This window comes from Salvelinus fontinalis, chromosome 27 (assembly GCF_029448725.1).
Source record: "Salvelinus fontinalis isolate EN_2023a chromosome 27, ASM2944872v1, whole genome shotgun sequence".
Classification (NCBI taxonomy): Eukaryota; Metazoa; Chordata; class Actinopteri; order Salmoniformes; family Salmonidae; genus Salvelinus; species Salvelinus fontinalis.
In genome coordinates this window covers 28,484,351-28,500,811 of record NC_074691.1, presented here as the reverse complement: position 1 = coordinate 28,500,811, position 16,461 = coordinate 28,484,351, and the positions used below count along the sequence as shown (strand labels likewise).

The 16,461-nt window shown below is 42.7% G+C and overlaps 1 protein-coding gene across 3 annotated transcripts in view; it reads left to right on the top strand.

Annotated features, from left to right (window-relative positions):
- Positions 1–16,461, top strand: part of LOC129825393 (frizzled-3-like) — a 63,191-nt gene that overhangs the window by 39,329 nt on the left and 7,401 nt on the right. For all 3 annotated transcript variants that reach the window (XM_055885475.1, XM_055885478.1, XM_055885477.1), the window contains 4 exons: positions 3,450–3,646; positions 5,737–6,199; positions 6,787–7,086; positions 7,424–7,675. In XM_055885475.1, the coding sequence (XP_055741450.1) occupies positions 3,450–3,646; positions 5,737–6,199; positions 6,787–7,086; positions 7,424–7,675 (1,212 nt within the window). The remainder of the gene's footprint in view (positions 1–3,449; positions 3,647–5,736; positions 6,200–6,786; positions 7,087–7,423; positions 7,676–16,461) is intronic.

Genomic DNA, 16,461 nt, shown 5'->3' with positions numbered 1-16,461 from the left:
GAAATCAAACTGTCCACTTAGGAAGCAACACTGATTGACCATAAATTGCACATGCTGTTGTGCAAATGGAATAGACAAAAGGTGGAAATTATAGGCAATTAGCAAGACACCCTCAATAAAGGAGTGATTCTGCAGGTGGTGACCACTGACCACTTCTCAGTTCCTATGCTTCCTGGCTGATGTTTTGGTCACTTTTGAATGCTGGCGGTGCCCTCACTCTAGTGGTAGCATGAGACGGAGTCTACAACCCACACAAGTGGCTCAGGTAGTGCAGCTCATCCAGGATGGCACATCAATGCGAGCTGTGGCAAGAAGGTTTGCTGTGTCTGTCAGCGTAGTGTCCAGAGCATGGAGGCCCTACCAGGAGACAGGCCAGTACATCAGGAGACGTGGAGGAGGCCGTAGGAGGGCAACAACCCAGCAGCAGGACCACTACCTCCGCCTTTGTGCAAGGAGTAGCACTGCCAGAGCCCTGCAAAATGACCTCCAGCAGGCCACAAATGTGCATGTGTCAGCATATGGTCTCACAGGGGCTCTGAGGATCTCATCTCGGTACCTAATGGCAGTCAGGCTACCTCTGGCGAGCACATGGAGGGCTGTGCGGCCCCACAAAGAAATGCCACCCCACACCATGACTGACCCACCGCCAAACCGGTCATGCTGGAGGATGTTGCAGGCAGCAGAACGTTCTCCACGGCGTCTCCAGACACTGTCACGTCTGTCACATGTGCTCATGTGCTCAGTGTGAACCTGCTTTCATCTTTGAAGAGCACAGGGCGCCAGTGGCGAATTTGCCAATATTGGTGTTCTCTGGAAAACGCCAAACGTCCTGCACGGTGTTGGGCTGTAAGCACAACCCCCACCTGTGGACGTCGGGCCCTCATACCACCCTCATGGAGTCTGTTTCTGACCGTTTGAGCAGACACATGCACATTTGTGGCCTGCTGGAGGTCATTTTGCAGGGCTCTGGCAGTGCTACTCCTTGCACAAAGGCGGAGGTAGCGGTCCTGCTGCTGGGTTGTTGCCCTCCTACGGCCTCCTCCACGTCTCCTGATGTACTGGCCTGTCTCCTGGTAGCGCTTCCATGCTCTGGACACTACGCTGACAGACACAGCAAACCTTCTTGCCACAGCTCACATTGATGTGTCATCCTGGATGAGCTGCACTACCTGAGCCACTTGTGTGGGTTGTAGACTCCGTCTCATGCTACCACTAGAGTGAGAGCTCCGCCAGCATTCAAAAGTGACCAAAACATCAGCCAGGAAGCATAGGAACTGAGAAGTGGTCAGTGGTCACCACCTGCAGAATCACTCCTTTATTGAGGGTGTCTTGCTAATTGCCTATAATTTCCACCTTTTGTCTATTCCATTTGCACAACAGCATGTGCAATTTATTGTCAATCAGTGTTGCTTCCTAAGTGGACAGTTTGATTTTACAGAAGTGTGATTGACTTGGAGTTACATTGTGTTGTTTAAGTGTTCCCTTTATTTTTTTGAGCAGTGTAGTTGGGAAGAGATTTTTGATGTACCGATTCCATGGTACAGGGTGTATGAGTTGATATATAAAACAACGCAAGATTCAAGACTTCGTGCTTTTCAGCTAAAATTATTATATAGAATTCTTGCCACCAACAAAATGTTGAATATTTGGGGCATAAAAATCATTGAAGCTCTGCAGATTTTGTTGTGAGGATACAGAATCAATAGACAATTTATTTTGGTATTGCCCTCAGGTAGCTTATTTCTCGTCTCAGGTTCAGGAATGGCTGAAAATGCATAGCATTGATCTAAAATTGACCCTAGAAATAGTACTGTTAGGAGATCTGGAGAGACCGGGTCAGTCAATTACTAATATACTTAGTAAAAGTATTTATCTTCAACTTGCAATCTGTGGATTCTATTCAATTAGATAGATTGAAATTGTACGTTAATTATCACAGCATAGTTGAAAGATATATGTTGCGTAGAAATCCGAGGAGGATGGACAGCAGAGATAGATGGAATGGGCTGAGAGAAACTTAGGGTTGGGATGTGGAATTGGAGACAAGTGGGCGTGGAGTTGCTGTGTGGGAGATAGAAAGATGGTCAAAGATAAAAGTCAAAAATAAAGTCAAAATAAAACATAATAAAAAGTATGTTTGAATGATACTGGGGGACAGTGTTTTTACAGCTAATGCCGGTTTGGCTGAGGTTGATGCCGTGCAGGTGTTTGTACACATGCATATACACACACTCTCATACATGTAATAGTGCCAGACATGTATACAAACATATACAGTTGACATTGCTGTTATGATTTTAGTTGTCCTTGATGTCTATTGTGTTTTATTTGAAGAATTTAAGAATGTCAAATATTGTACAATCCAGTAGACTTGGGCGTTATCCAGATTTTCCTACCGTCTTACCGTTCTTCTGCCATCCCGGGATTTATGAAATTACCGGTATAGCACACAAGGGAACGCTTAAACACAAAAAAGCCCATTGGGCATCTATTAACAGACTGCTAACAAAAATACCACAAATAATAGCAAAATCAGCGAAATGCTAATGAGCAAAAATGAACATAAGCTAATTGCAAAGACTGGCAAATCCAGCTCATAAAGTTAAACAAGCATAGCTAGTAGCTACCATATGTCATTTTCGGTGAGTGTGGACATTTACAAGCGAAAGTGAATGAGAGAAATTGTGCAAATGAACAAAGTGCTTTTCTGAAGGAAGAGCACATGGAGCAGAGGGGAGAAGAACTCATTACACCTCTTTGTTTGTCAAACACGATATAAGATATCTGATGGCAAACATTTAGTAGTGAATTACATACAAGTGTAGCGTCATCACCTCATGTGCACAGCAGAGATTCACTGATAGATATAGAACGTGATGGATTCACCAGCTCCCGCTTTCTCCCATTGTGTTATTTACAAACAAACTGGCTCAACTCTTCTGGGGAACTACGGTACGCTTCATAATGTAAAATAATGTGGCAGGTGAAATGAAAATTAAATCTCCTAACATACTGCACAAGTTGACTGCAAGTATTAACTTAACAAGTCGCTACAAATATTACCTTTTATTGAAACACTTCAAATAAATAGTTTTGATGTTACTGAAGGTATTGAAAACCCATCCCATGGCTTTCTCCAAATAACCCAGTATATGGTATATACGGTGTAATGCCCAAGTATTTGTTTGAGTTTGTTTGAGACTTACCCAGAAAGACTCACAGCTGTAATCGCTGCCAAAGGGGATTCTAACATGTATTGACTCAGGGGGTTGAAGGCTTATCTAATCAAGATATATTATTTAAAAAATGCATTATTATTTTATTTTACAAATGTTAGAATCTTCTACTTTGACATTACAGAGTATTTTGTGTAAATCAATTTGAATCCCTCACACAAAACACTGCATTAATATACACTTCCTGACAGCTGTGTGTTTTCCCCTCCGCAGCCCTTCCACCCCATTGTGAACCTGCAGTGTTCCTCAGAGCTGAGGATGTTCCTGTGTGCCCTGTATGCTCCGGTGTGTACTGAGTACGGACGCATGACACTGCCCTGCCGACGGCCGTGCCGGAGAGCCAAGGGGGACTGCTACAAACTCATGGACATGTTTGGAGTCACCTGGCCAGAAGAGATGGACTGTAACAGGCTAGTAGTCTAAAAGACCATACAATGATGGAAAGACCTGTGTGTTGTCCTTGTTAATGCAGACAGAAAAGAGCTCCAACTTCTTAATCATAGCCTCAATTTTGTCCCGCACATTGAATATAGTTGCCGAGAGTCCCTGTAATCCTAGATTCATATCATTCAGGCGAGAAAAAACATCACCCAGATAGGCCAGTCGTGTGAGAAACTCGTCAAGTGAAAATGATTGTCAGTAAAGAAAACTTGAAGCTCGTCTCTCAATTTAAAAAAAAGTGTCAATACTTTGCCCCTTGATAATCAGCGCACTTCTGTATGTTGTAAAAGCGTTACATCGTCTCTGCCTATATCATTGCATAATGCAGAACATACACCAGAGTTCAGGGGCCTTGCTTTAACAAAGTGAACCATTTTCACTGTAGTGTCCAAAACTTATTTCAAGCTGTCATGCAATCATTTGGCAGCAAGCGCTTGCATGCGCGTTACCACTCCACAATGTCTGCCTGTCATGGCTTTTGCGCCATCAGTACAGATACCAACACATCTTCACCACCAAAGTCCATTTGATGTCATAAATCTGTCCAGTACTTTAAAAATATACTCTCCTGTTGTCCTGGTTTCCAGAAGAGGATGTCTTCCTTAATTGACCCCCCATAAACGTAACGGACATATACCAGGAGCTGTGCCAGGCCTGCTACGTCTGTTGACTCATCCAGCTGTAACGCATAGAATTCAGTGGCTTAAATGTGAAGCAGTAATTGTTTCAAAACATCTCCTGCCATGTCACTGATGCGTTGTGAAACAGTGTTGTTTGATGAAGTCATTGTCTGTATAGTTTTTTTTGGCCTTTTCCCCCAGCATTGTCCCAGCCATATCCACGGCAGCAGGCAGAATGAAGTCCTCTACAATAGTATGGGGCTTGCCTGTCCTAGCCACTCGGTAGCTTACCATATAAGATGCTTCTAGCACCTTCTTATTAATGGTATCTGTTGCTTTTATACATGTCTTACTACTCGAAAGTCGTCTTTATTCTCACTCAAAACTCTGTGGCTTATTTTTAAATTGTCATGTCTCGATTCTAAATGTCTGCGCAAGAGTGAAGGTTTCCCACGAGAGAGTAACGGTTAATGTGATTGGATGTTAATTATTTGACTAGGCTACCTGTATTTGACATTGTGTTGTTATTTCGCTGAACATTAGATGGTTTAATTTTATTTTTGGCAGTGAAACGAGGCTACTCAGGCGAGAAAAAACCCTCATCCAATTGTATAGCCCCGTTGTAAAATATAAATGTACTGTTTGAAAATGTTAAGCGTAGGCCTCCCGGGTGACGCAGTGGTCTAGGGCACTGCATCGCAGTGCTAGCTGCGCCACCAGAGTCTCTGGGTTCGCGCCCAGGCTCTGTCGCAGCTGGCCGCGACCGGGAGGTCCGTGGGGCAACGCACAATTGGGCTAGCATCGTCCGGGTTAGGGTGGGTTTGGCCGGTAGGGATATCCTTGTCTCATCGCGCTCCAGCGACTCCTGTGGCGGGCCGGGCGCAGTGCTCGCTAACCAAGGGGGCCAGGTTCACGGTGTTTCCTCCGACATATTGGTGCGGCTGGCTTCTGGGTTGGAGGCGCGCTGTGTTAAGCAGTGCGGCTTGGTTGGTTTGTGCTTCGGAGGACTCGCGGCTTTCGACCTTCGTCTCTCCCGAGCCCGTACGGGAGTTGTAGCGATGAGACAAGACAGTAATTACTAGCCTGATTGGATACCACAAAAATTGGGGAGAAAAGGGGATACAATTTTAAAAAATAAGAAAAAAATAAGAAAATGTTAAGCGTACACTTTTACACAGTGTAACTTTACACACCTGAGACAAATAAAACATTTGTTTCATCATTTTACCACACATTTCTCAGAAAATACTTGCTAATTTCTGTACCATAACATCATGACATGGCAAAATCTAAATTACACAATAGTAACACATAATTTCCTTGAAAATACAAGGTCGAATCTGAGAAAACTGTCCCGTAAAATAAAGGTTTAGCTTTGTGTCTTTCTGTAAGGTAAATATAATGTGTCTAACATAAGCTGTTTCCTCTCCGTTCACCAGGTTCCCAGACTGTGACGAGCCATACCCCCGTCCTGTAGACCTGCTCTCCAGCGCAGACTCCACTGAGTCGCCCATCTCCGTCCAGCACGACTATGGCTTCTGGTGTCCCCGTGAGCTCAAGATCAACCCCGACCTGGACTACTCTTTCCTGGGTGTGACGGACTGCTCGCCCCCTTGCCCCAACATGTATTTCCAGCGGGACGAGCTGGTGTTTGCCCGCTACTTCATCGGCGTGGTGTCCGTTGTCTGTCTCTCGGCAACCCTCTTCACCTTCCTCACCTTCCTCATCGACGTGTCCAGGTTCCGCTACCCGGAGCGGCCAATCATCTTCTACGCCATGTGCTACATGATGGTGTCGCTGGTGTTCTTGCTGGGCTTCCTGCTGGAGGACCGGGTGGCATGCAACACAGCGAGCCCCGGCCTTTTCCGGGTGCCCACCGTCACCCAGGGCTCACACAACAAGGTGACCATCCGTTGGCTTAGTGATTGATTCATTGATAACTGATTGATTGATTAATTAATTTATTGAATGCTTTTCTATTTTCTCTTTGACATTCAGGGCTATTGTAACAAAAAAACTAAAATTATATTTTTTATGTTCTTGGATTTTCTATTTCTTCAGTCTTCTCTAAACCTCGTTCTCTTCTCCTTCTCTCCTCTACCCTCTTCATCCCTTTTCCCCTCCCCTCCCACTCTCCCTCTCCCTCTCTCCCCCTCCTCTACCTCTTCCCCCTCCTCCCCATCTCCCTCTCTCTCCCTCCTCCACTCTACTCCCCTCCCCCGCCCCCACTCCCCATCCCTCTCCTCTCCCTCTTCCCCCTCTCTCCCCTCCTCCACTCCCCAACCCTCTTCTCTCCCTCTCTCCCCTCCTCCACTACCCTTACCCTCCTCTCCCTTCCTCCACCCCCCCCTCTCTCCACTCCTCCACTCCCCTCCCCCTCTCAACCTCCTCTCCCTCTCAACCTCCCTTTCTCCCCTCCCCTACTCCCCTCTCTCTCCACTCCTTCCCTCTCCCCCTCCTCCCCCTCTCTCTTCCTCCTCTCCATCCAGGCGTGCACGTTGTTCTTTATGATGCTCTACTTCTTCACTATGGCAGGCAGTGTGTGGTGGGTCATCCTCACCCTCACCTGGTTCCTGGCTGCCGTGCCTAAGTGGGGCAGTGAGGCCATAGAGAAGAAGGCCCTGATCTTCCATGCCTGTGCCTGGGGCCTACCCGGTTGTCTCACCGTCACTTTAATAGCTATGAACAAGATAGAAGGGGATAGTGTCAGCGGGGTGTGTTTCGTGGGGCTGTATGACCGCACAGCGCTGAGATGGTTTCTGCTGGCTCCGCTGGGTCTGGATGTTTTGGTGAGTGGGCTGGAATGAGTCACAGAGGAAGTAGGTGTGAGTCACAATTGGCAGACTATTCCCTATATGTAGGCATTAGGGTGGCATTTGGGACACAACCTAGGTGATTCATGTGTGCACAAAGTTTACGTTTGCACAAAGTAAAGTAAATGTGTTGACACCTGTTTGTGCCTGCTCCTTTGATTATACCACAGACATACACATCTCACCATTCATTAAAAAGTGGATCTGAATGGAACTGCTTGTTACTCAACCAATATACCGTATTTACATCCTGGTCTTTCTTATGACATCATCTTTTGTCTATTCCTTCAATATCAACTCTGTCTGATTCTAGGTGGGCGTGGCATTACTGTTAGCGGGAATCCTTGCTTTGAACCGCGTGCGTATGGAGATCCCTCTGGAGAAGGAGAACCAGGACAAGCTGGTGAAGTTTATGATCCGTATCGGGGTGTTCTCTGTGCTCTACCTGGTCCCTCTGCTGACGGTCATAACCTGCTACCTTTATGAGAACAGCTATAGGACTGCCTGGGAGACTACCTGGGTACAGGAGCACTGCAGAGAGTACCACATCCCCTGTCCATACCAGGTGAGATCCATACCACTACACCACATGCCCTGTCCATACCAGGTGAGATCTATACCACTACACCACATCCCCTGTCTATACCAGGTGAGATCCATACCACTACACCACATCCCCTGTCTATACCAGGTGAGATCTATACCACTACACCACATGCTCTGTCTATACCAGGTGAGATCTATACCACTACACCACATGTACCAGGTGAGATCCATACCACTACACCACATCTCCTGTCTATACCAGGTGAGATCTATACCACTACACCACATCCCCTGTCTATACCAGGTGAGATCCATACCACTACACCACATGCTCTGTCTATACCAGGTGAGATCTATACCACTACACCACATGCCCTGTCTATACCAGGTGAGATCTATACCACATACCCTGTCTATACCAGGTGAGATCTATACCACTACACCACATGTACCAGGTGAGACCCATACCACTACACCACATGCCCTGTCTATACCAGGTGAGATCCATACCACTACACCACATCCCCTGTCTATACCAGGTGAGATCCATACCACTACACCACATGCACTGTCTATACCAGGTGAGATCTATACCACTACACCACATGCCCTGTCTATACCAGGTGAGATCCATACCACTACACCACATCCCCTGTCTATACCAGGTGAGATCCATACCACTACACCACATCCCCTGTCTATACCAGGTGAGATCCATACCACTACACCACATGCCCTGTCTATACCAGGTGAGATCCATACCACTACACCACATGCCCTGTCTATACCAGGTGAGATCTATACCACTACACCACATCCCCTGTCTATACCAGGTGAGATCTATACCACTACACCACATGCCCTGTCTATACCAGGTGAGATCCATACCACTACACCACATGCCCTGTCTATACCAGGTGAGATCTATACCACTACACCACATACCCTGTCCATACTGGAACCACAACACCACATCCCCTGAGTGTTTCTCAATGTGCATTCTACCTACCGTGCTCTGAGCACACAAATTAGAGCACGCATCAGTCAGAGTATGAGTCCAAATCAAAGTATGTGAAACGTAGCACGGAGGGCACTTCTCGGATGTGTACTTCGCTTGTACACATTTTGAAGCATGCATCGATGAAAGCTTCAATGGAAAGTATGCACAGAAATATGACTCAACCATGTAAAAACAACACAATATCTATTGAAATCCATTATTTGGGCTGAAGCAAGAGAAAATAAACTCAGACATCAGAATGAAATGTTGCCCATTCACATATATGTTGCCTGACTAAAATACTGTATCAATGTTTACCTGCCTACAATACCCACTGTAGTAGATTGCAACCCCATAGTAAGTCAATAGGACTAACTGGCTAGCCAAGAATAATTAGTAGCTAACTAGTCACAAAGAATTAACAGCTACTGTAATCATCTACCTTGCAAAACATTTGTTTTCTGTCATTTTTGCCAGTTAAACCATCTGGCTAGCTAAATTATTACGATTCACATATAGCTAGCTGATCATTCTGAAGTTAAACGTTTGTTTATGTAGTCTTGTGTCATCTGTATTGCCATTAGACTGGCTGGCTCGCAGCAGATCGAGTCTTACAGACAGTAACGCGTTACAGGGCATAGTTGTGCTGAGGTGGCTGTGAGGCTTGCACGTCTCCCGAATCCCGTCCATATCCAGGGATATGTTCTTTGGGGGATGTTTATTTGTAGCGTAGCTAGTACCAGGCTATATTGGCATGTTTTCCCGGGGTTGACAGAGTACTTGCAGGCTGTGTAGTAGCCCATGTAGCCATGGATCACGACGAGTGATAGCTAGCTTAGCTAGCCAGCTAACTTGAGCAGCTTGCTAAATAACCATGATGAGGGATAACCTATAGCTACTGCACTAGCAAGTTAACCATACCTTCTGCTAGTAGACATGTAGGGTCATTATCTATGCTGTTTTAGCTATGCTAACGTTATGATAAAGTATGTTGCAAGCTAATGCATATAATGTAAACACGTCATCTCTTGCGAAAGTTAGCTAGCTAGCTACATTTGTTAACATTTTTATGTGCTAAAAACTACAAAACACAGATTAACAATCACAAATGCTTTAGTGATAATAATGCAATATGAAACAAAATCTACAAATTTGACATATAGCATTGCTTGCAGGAGGGCAGTGGTGGAAAAGGTACCCAATTTTCATACTTGAGTAAAAGTAAAGATACTGTAATGAAACAGCAGGGAGCAGGTCTCGAACCCTCGACCTTCTAGCCCGATGTCCGGCGCTATCGACTGTGCTGCAAAAGCATGCTCAAGTGGCAGAGTCGATTTCCGCGCTTATAAACACACGGTCGTTACAATACCTTAAAAGAAAATGACTCAAGTAAAAGTCACCTAGTAAAATACTACTTGAGTAAAAGTCTAAAAGTATTTGGTGTTCAATGTACTTAAGAATCAAAAGTAAAACTATATATATATATAAAAAAAGTCTTATATTAAGCAAACCAGATGGCACGATATTCTTGTTTTTTAAACAAGAATAATTTATGGATAGCCAGGGGCATAGTTCAACACTCAGACATAATTTACAAACGAAGCATTTGTGTTTGGTGAGTCTGCCAGATCAGAGGCAGTAGGGATGACCATGGATGTTCTCTTGATAAGTGCGTGAATTAGACAATTTTCCTGTCCTGCTAAGCATTCAAAATAAAGTAGTTTTGGGTGTCAGGGAAATTTTAAGGAGTAAATAGTACATTATTTTTTTAAGGAATGTAGTGGAGTAAAAGTTGTCAAAAATATAAATAGTAAAGTAAATGACAGATACCCCAAAAAACTACTTAAGTAAAAATACTTTCAAGTACTACTTAAGTAGTTTACACCACTGCAGAAAGGTGTTCCTAATGTTTTGTACACTCCCCATACTTTAACCACTATGAAACATTTCACCTACTCTGACCACTATACCTGTCCGTACCAGGCTATACCAGATTATATACTTACTGTCACCATTTATAGAAACTACAATCAACTGCACTCAAATATTATTTTAACCCCTACATCAGTAATTCTTAACCTAGGAGAGGGACCTCAAAGAGCTTTCATGGGGTCCCGTGAAAAAACTGGAAATATCTATTTTGAATTTTGGTGCAAAATGTAATACAGGAAAGAAAAACAACAGAGAATACAGTATATATTGGTCTCAAACAATAGTTGTATTCCCAACACACCTAGCTGCAGTGCTCCAGGTCAAACAGACACAGGAGAGCTCTCAGATTGGTTGTTTCTAATAGATGAAGCACTTCAGAGAAGCTCCTCTCTGCCTGGAGCTGTGGAACACATCCCCACTCATCTGGATAATAAGTTAATAATTCAAACACTTGCTACTGTAGGTTTTTAGTGTGTGTACATTTGTAACAGTGTGTGTTGTTCTCACATGAGTGCACCTACACTGCTCTTAATTTTCTGTCCTCCTTTAAGAGGTTTTTTGATAGCAGTGTTGGTAGTTGTGGTTCAGATAACAGGGTGTGTGTTAGTAGTTGTAGTTCAGATAACAGGGTTTGTTGTAGTTCAGATAACAGGGTTTGTGTTAGTAGTTGTAGTTCAGATAACAGGGTTTGTGTTAGTAGTTGTAGTTCAGATAACAGGGTTTGTGTTAGTAGTTGTAGTTCAGATAACAGGGTTTGTGTTAGTAGTTGTAGTTCAGATAACAGGGTTTGTGTTAGTAGTTGTAGTTCAGATAACAGGGTTTGTTGTAGTTCAGATAACAGGGTTTGTGTTAGTAGTTGTAGTTCAGATAACAGGGTTTGTGTTAGTAGTTGTAGTTCAGATAACAGGGTTTGTGTTAGTAGTTGTAGTTCAGATAACAGGGTTTGTGTTAGTAGTTGTAGTTCAGATAACAGGGTTTGTGTTAGTAGTTGTAGTTCAGATAACAGGGTTTGTGTTAGTAGTTGTAGTTCAGATAACAGGGTTTGTGTTAGTAGTTGTAGTTCAGATAACAGGGTGTGTGTTAGTAGTTGTAGTTCAGATAACAGGGTTTGTGTTAGTAGTTGTAGTTCAGATAACAGGGTTTGTGTTAGTAGTTGTAGTTCAGATAACAGGGTTTGTTGTAGTTCAGATAACAGGGTTTGTGTTAGTAGTTGTAGTTCAGATAACAGGGTGTGTGTTAGTAGTTGTAGTTCAGATAGCAGGGTTTGTTGTAGTTCAGATAACAGGGTGTGTGTTAGTAGTTGTAGTTCAGATAACAGGGTTTGTGTTAGTAGTTGTAGTTCAGATAACAGGGTTTGTGTTAGTAGTTGTAGTTCAGATAACAGGGTTTGTTGTAGTTCAGATAACAGGGTTTGTGTTAGTAGTTGTAGTTCAGATAACAGGGTTTGTGTTAGTAGTTGTAGTTCAGATAACAGGGTTTGTGTTAGTAGTTGTGGTTCAGATAACAGGGTGTGTGTTAGTAGTTGTGGTTCAGATAACAGGGTTTGTGTTAGTAGTTGTAGTTCAGATAACAGGGTTTGTGTTAGTAGTTGTGGTTCAGATAACAGGGTTTGTGTTAGTAGTTGTGGTTCAGATGCAGGGTTTGTGTTAGTAGTTGTAGTTCAGATAACAGGGTTTGTGTTAGTAGTTGTAGTTCAGATAACAGGGTTTGTGTTAGTAGTTGTAGTTCAGATAACAGGGTTTGTGTTAGTAGTTGTAGTTCAGATAGCAGGGTTTGTGTTAGTAGTTGTAGTTCAGATAGCAGGGTTTGTTGTAGTTCAGATAACAGGGTTTGTGTTAGTAGTTGTGGTTCAGATAACAGGGTTTGTGTTAGTAGTTGTGGTTCAGATGCAGGGTTTGTGTTAGTAGTTGTAGTTCAGATAACAGGGTTTGTGTTAGTAGTTGTAGTTCAGATAACAGGGTTTGTGTTAGTAGTTGTAGTTCAGATAACAGGGTTTGTGTTAGTAGTTGTAGTTCAGATAACAGGGTTTGTGTTAGTAGTTGTAGTTCAGATAACAGGGTTTGTGTTAGTAGTTGTAGTTCAGATAACAGGGTTTGTGTTAGTAGTTGTAGTTCAGATAACAGGGTTTGTGTTAGTAGTTGTAGTTCAGATAACAGGGTTTGTTGTAGTTCAGATAACAGGGTTTGTGTTAGTAGTTGTAGTTCAGATAACAGGGTTTGTGTTAGTAGTTGTAGTTCAGATAACAGGGTTTGTGTTAGTAGTTGTAGTTCAGATAACAGGGTTTGTGTTAGTAGTTGTAGTTCAGATAACAGGGTTTGTTGTAGTTCAGATAACAGGGTTTGTGTTAGTAGTTGTAGTTCAGATAACAGGGTTTGTGTTAGTAGTTGTAGTTCAGATAACAGGGTTTGTGTTAGTAGTTGTGGTTCAGATAACAGGGTGTGTGTTAGTAGTTGTAGTTCAGATAACAGGGTTTGTGTTAGTAGTTGTAGTTCAGATAACAGGGTTTGTGTTAGTAGTTGTAGTTCAGATAACAGGGTTTGTGTTAGTAGTTGTAGTTGTGGTTCAGATAACAGGGTTTGTGTTAGTAGTTGTAGTTCAGATAACAGGGTTTGTGTTAGTAGTTGTAGTTCAGATAACAGGGTTTGTGTTAGTAGTTGTAGTTCAGATAACAGGGTTTGTGTTAGTAGTTGTAGTTCAGATAACAGGGTTTGTGTTAGTAGTTGTAGTTCAGATAACAGGGTTTGTTGTAGTTCAGATAACAGGGTTTGTGTTAGTAGTTGTAGTTCAGATAACAGGGTTTGTGTTAGTAGTTGTGGTTCAGATAACAGGGTTTGTGTTAGTAGTTGTAGTTCAGATAACAGGGTTTGTGTTAGTAGTTGTAGTTCAGATAACAGGGTTTGTTGTAGTTCAGATAACAGGGTTTGTGTTAGTAGTTGTAGTTCAGATAACAGGGTTTGTGTTAGTAGTTGTAGTTCAGATAACAGGGTTTGTGTTAGTAGTTGTAGTTCAGATAACAGGGTTTGTGTTAGTAGTTGTAGTTCAGATAACAGGGTTTGTGTTAGTAGTTGTAGTTCAGATAACAGGGTTTGTGTTAGTAGTTGTAGTTCAGATAACAGGGTTTGTGTTAGTAGTTGTAGTTCAGATAACAGGGTTTGTGTTAGTAGTTGTAGTTCAGATAACAGGGTTTGTGTTAGTAGTTGTAGTTCAGATAACAGGGTTTGTGTTAGTAGTTGTAGTTCAGATAACAGGGTTTGTTGTAGTTCAGATAACAGGGTTTGTGTTAGTAGTTGTAGTTCAGATAACAGGGTTTGTGTTAGTAGTTGTAGTTCAGATAACAGGGTTTGTTGTAGTTCAGATAGCAGGGTTTGTGTTAGTAGTTGTGGTTCAGATAACAGGGTTTGTGTTAGTAGTTGTAGTTCAGATAACAGGGTTTGTGTTAGTAGTTGTAGTTCAGATAACAGGGTTTGTGTTAGTAGTTGTAGTTCAGATAACAGGGTTTGTTGTAGTTCAGATAACAGGGTTTGTGTTAGTAGTTGTAGTTCAGATAACAGGGTTTGTGTTAGTAGTTGTAGTTCAGATAACAGGGTTTGTGTTAGTAGTTGTGGTTCAGATAACAGGGTGTGTGTTAGTAGTTGTAGTTCAGATAACAGGGTTTGTGTTAGTAGTTGTAGTTCAGATAACAGGGTTTGTGTTAGTAGTTGTAGTTCAGATAACAGGGTTTGTGTTAGTAGTTGTAGTTGTGGTTCAGATAACAGGGTTTGTGTTAGTAGTTGTAGTTCAGATAACAGGGTTTGTGTTAGTAGTTGTAGTTCAGATAACAGGGTTTGTGTTAGTAGTTGTAGTTCAGATAACAGGGTTTGTGTTAGTAGTTGTAGTTCAGATAACAGGGTTTGTGTTAGTAGTTGTAGTTCAGATAACAGGGTTTGTTGTAGTTCAGATAACAGGGTTTGTGTTAGTAGTTGTAGTTCAGATAACAGGGTTTGTGTTAGTAGTTGTGGTTCAGATAACAGGGTTTGTGTTAGTAGTTGTAGTTCAGATAACAGGGTTTGTTGTAGTTCAGATAACAGGGTTTGTGTTAGTAGTTGTAGTTCAGATAACAGGGTTTGTGTTAGTAGTTGTAGTTCAGATAACAGGGTTTGTGTTAGTAGTTGTAGTTCAGATAACAGGGTTTGTGTTAGTAGTTGTAGTTCAGATAACAGGGTTTGTGTTAGTAGTTGTAGTTCAGATAACAGGGTTTGTGTTAGTAGTTGTAGTTCAGATAACAGGGTTTGTGTTAGTAGTTGTAGTTCAGATAACAGGGTTTGTGTTAGTAGTTGTAGTTCAGATAACAGGGTTTGTTGTAGTTCAGATAACAGGGTTTGTGTTAGTAGTTGTAGTTCAGATAACAGGGTTTGTGTTAGTAGTTGTAGTTCAGATAACAGGGTTTGTTGTAGTTCAGATAGCAGGGTTTGTGTTAGTAGTTGTGGTTCAGATAACAGGGTTTGTGTTAGTAGTTGTGGTTCAGATAACAGGGTTTGTGTTAGTAGTTGTAGTTCAGATAACAGGGTTTGTGTTAGTAGTTGTAGTTCAGATAACAGGGTGTGTGTTAGTAGTTGTGGTTCAGATAACAGGGTTTGTGTTAGTAGTTGTAGTTCAGATAACAGGGTTTGTGTTAGTAGTTGTAGTTCAGATAACAGGGTTTGTGTTAGTAGTTGTAGTTCAGATAACAGGGTTTGTGTTAGTAGTTGTAGTTCAGATGACAGGGTTTGTTATAATCTGCTGCTCACCTCAGTCACGGGGGGACTCTGTCTTTCAGTGCTGTCAATTTGTCCAAACAGCTCCAATACCACATTGATTGTGTGTAATCTCTTGCCTTTTAATTAGTGGTAAACTGGAGATTTGGTACTGAGACCATACAATGACCTTGGTTTGGTTGGCACAGAGATCTGCCCACAAACTGACCTAGTGGAACAGCTGTGTGGTGTTTGTGTCAAGTTGCAAGTTTTAATGTCACATGCAGAAATACAGTGAAATGCTTTTCTTGCCAGATCTAACCTCAACAGTAATAAATAACAATGAAATACTAAACATAACAAGGTAGAACAAAAACCCACAAGATATACAAATAATAAATAGCATATTTACAATGTGCAGGGATACTGGGGTGATAGAGGTAGATACACTATATATAAAAAAGTATGTGGATTTGGCTATTTTAGCCACACCCATTGCTGACAGGTGTATAAAATCAAGCACACCGCCATGAAATCTCCATAGACAAACATTGGCAGTACAAAGGCCTTACTGACGAGCTCAGTGACTTTCAACGTGGCACCATCAAAGGATGCCACCTTTCCAACAAGTCAGTTCGTCAAATTTGTGCCCTGCTAGAGCTGCCCCGTCAACTGTAAGTGCTGTTATTGTGAAGTGGAAACGTATAGGAGCAACAATAGCTCAGCAGCGAAGTGATAGGACACACAAGTTCACAGAATGGGACCGCCGAGTGCTGAAGCTCGTAGTGAAGGGGAATCTTAACGCTACAGCACACAATGACATTCTAGATGATTATGTGCTCCCAATTTTGTGGCAAAAGTTTGGAGAAGGCCTTTTCCTGTTTCAGCATGACAATGCCCCCGTGCACAAAGTGAGGTCCATACAGAAATGGTTGGTTGAGCTCGGTGTGGAAGAACTTGACTGGCTTGCACAGAGCCCTGACCTCAACCCTGTCGAACACCTTTGTGATGAATTGGAACGCCGACTGCGAGCAAGGCCTAATCATCCAACATCAGTGCCCGGACTCACTAATGCTCTTGTGGCTGAATGGATGCAAGTCCCAGCAAAAATCTTCCAACATCTAATGGAAAGCCTTCCCAGAAGAGTGGAGGCTGTATAGC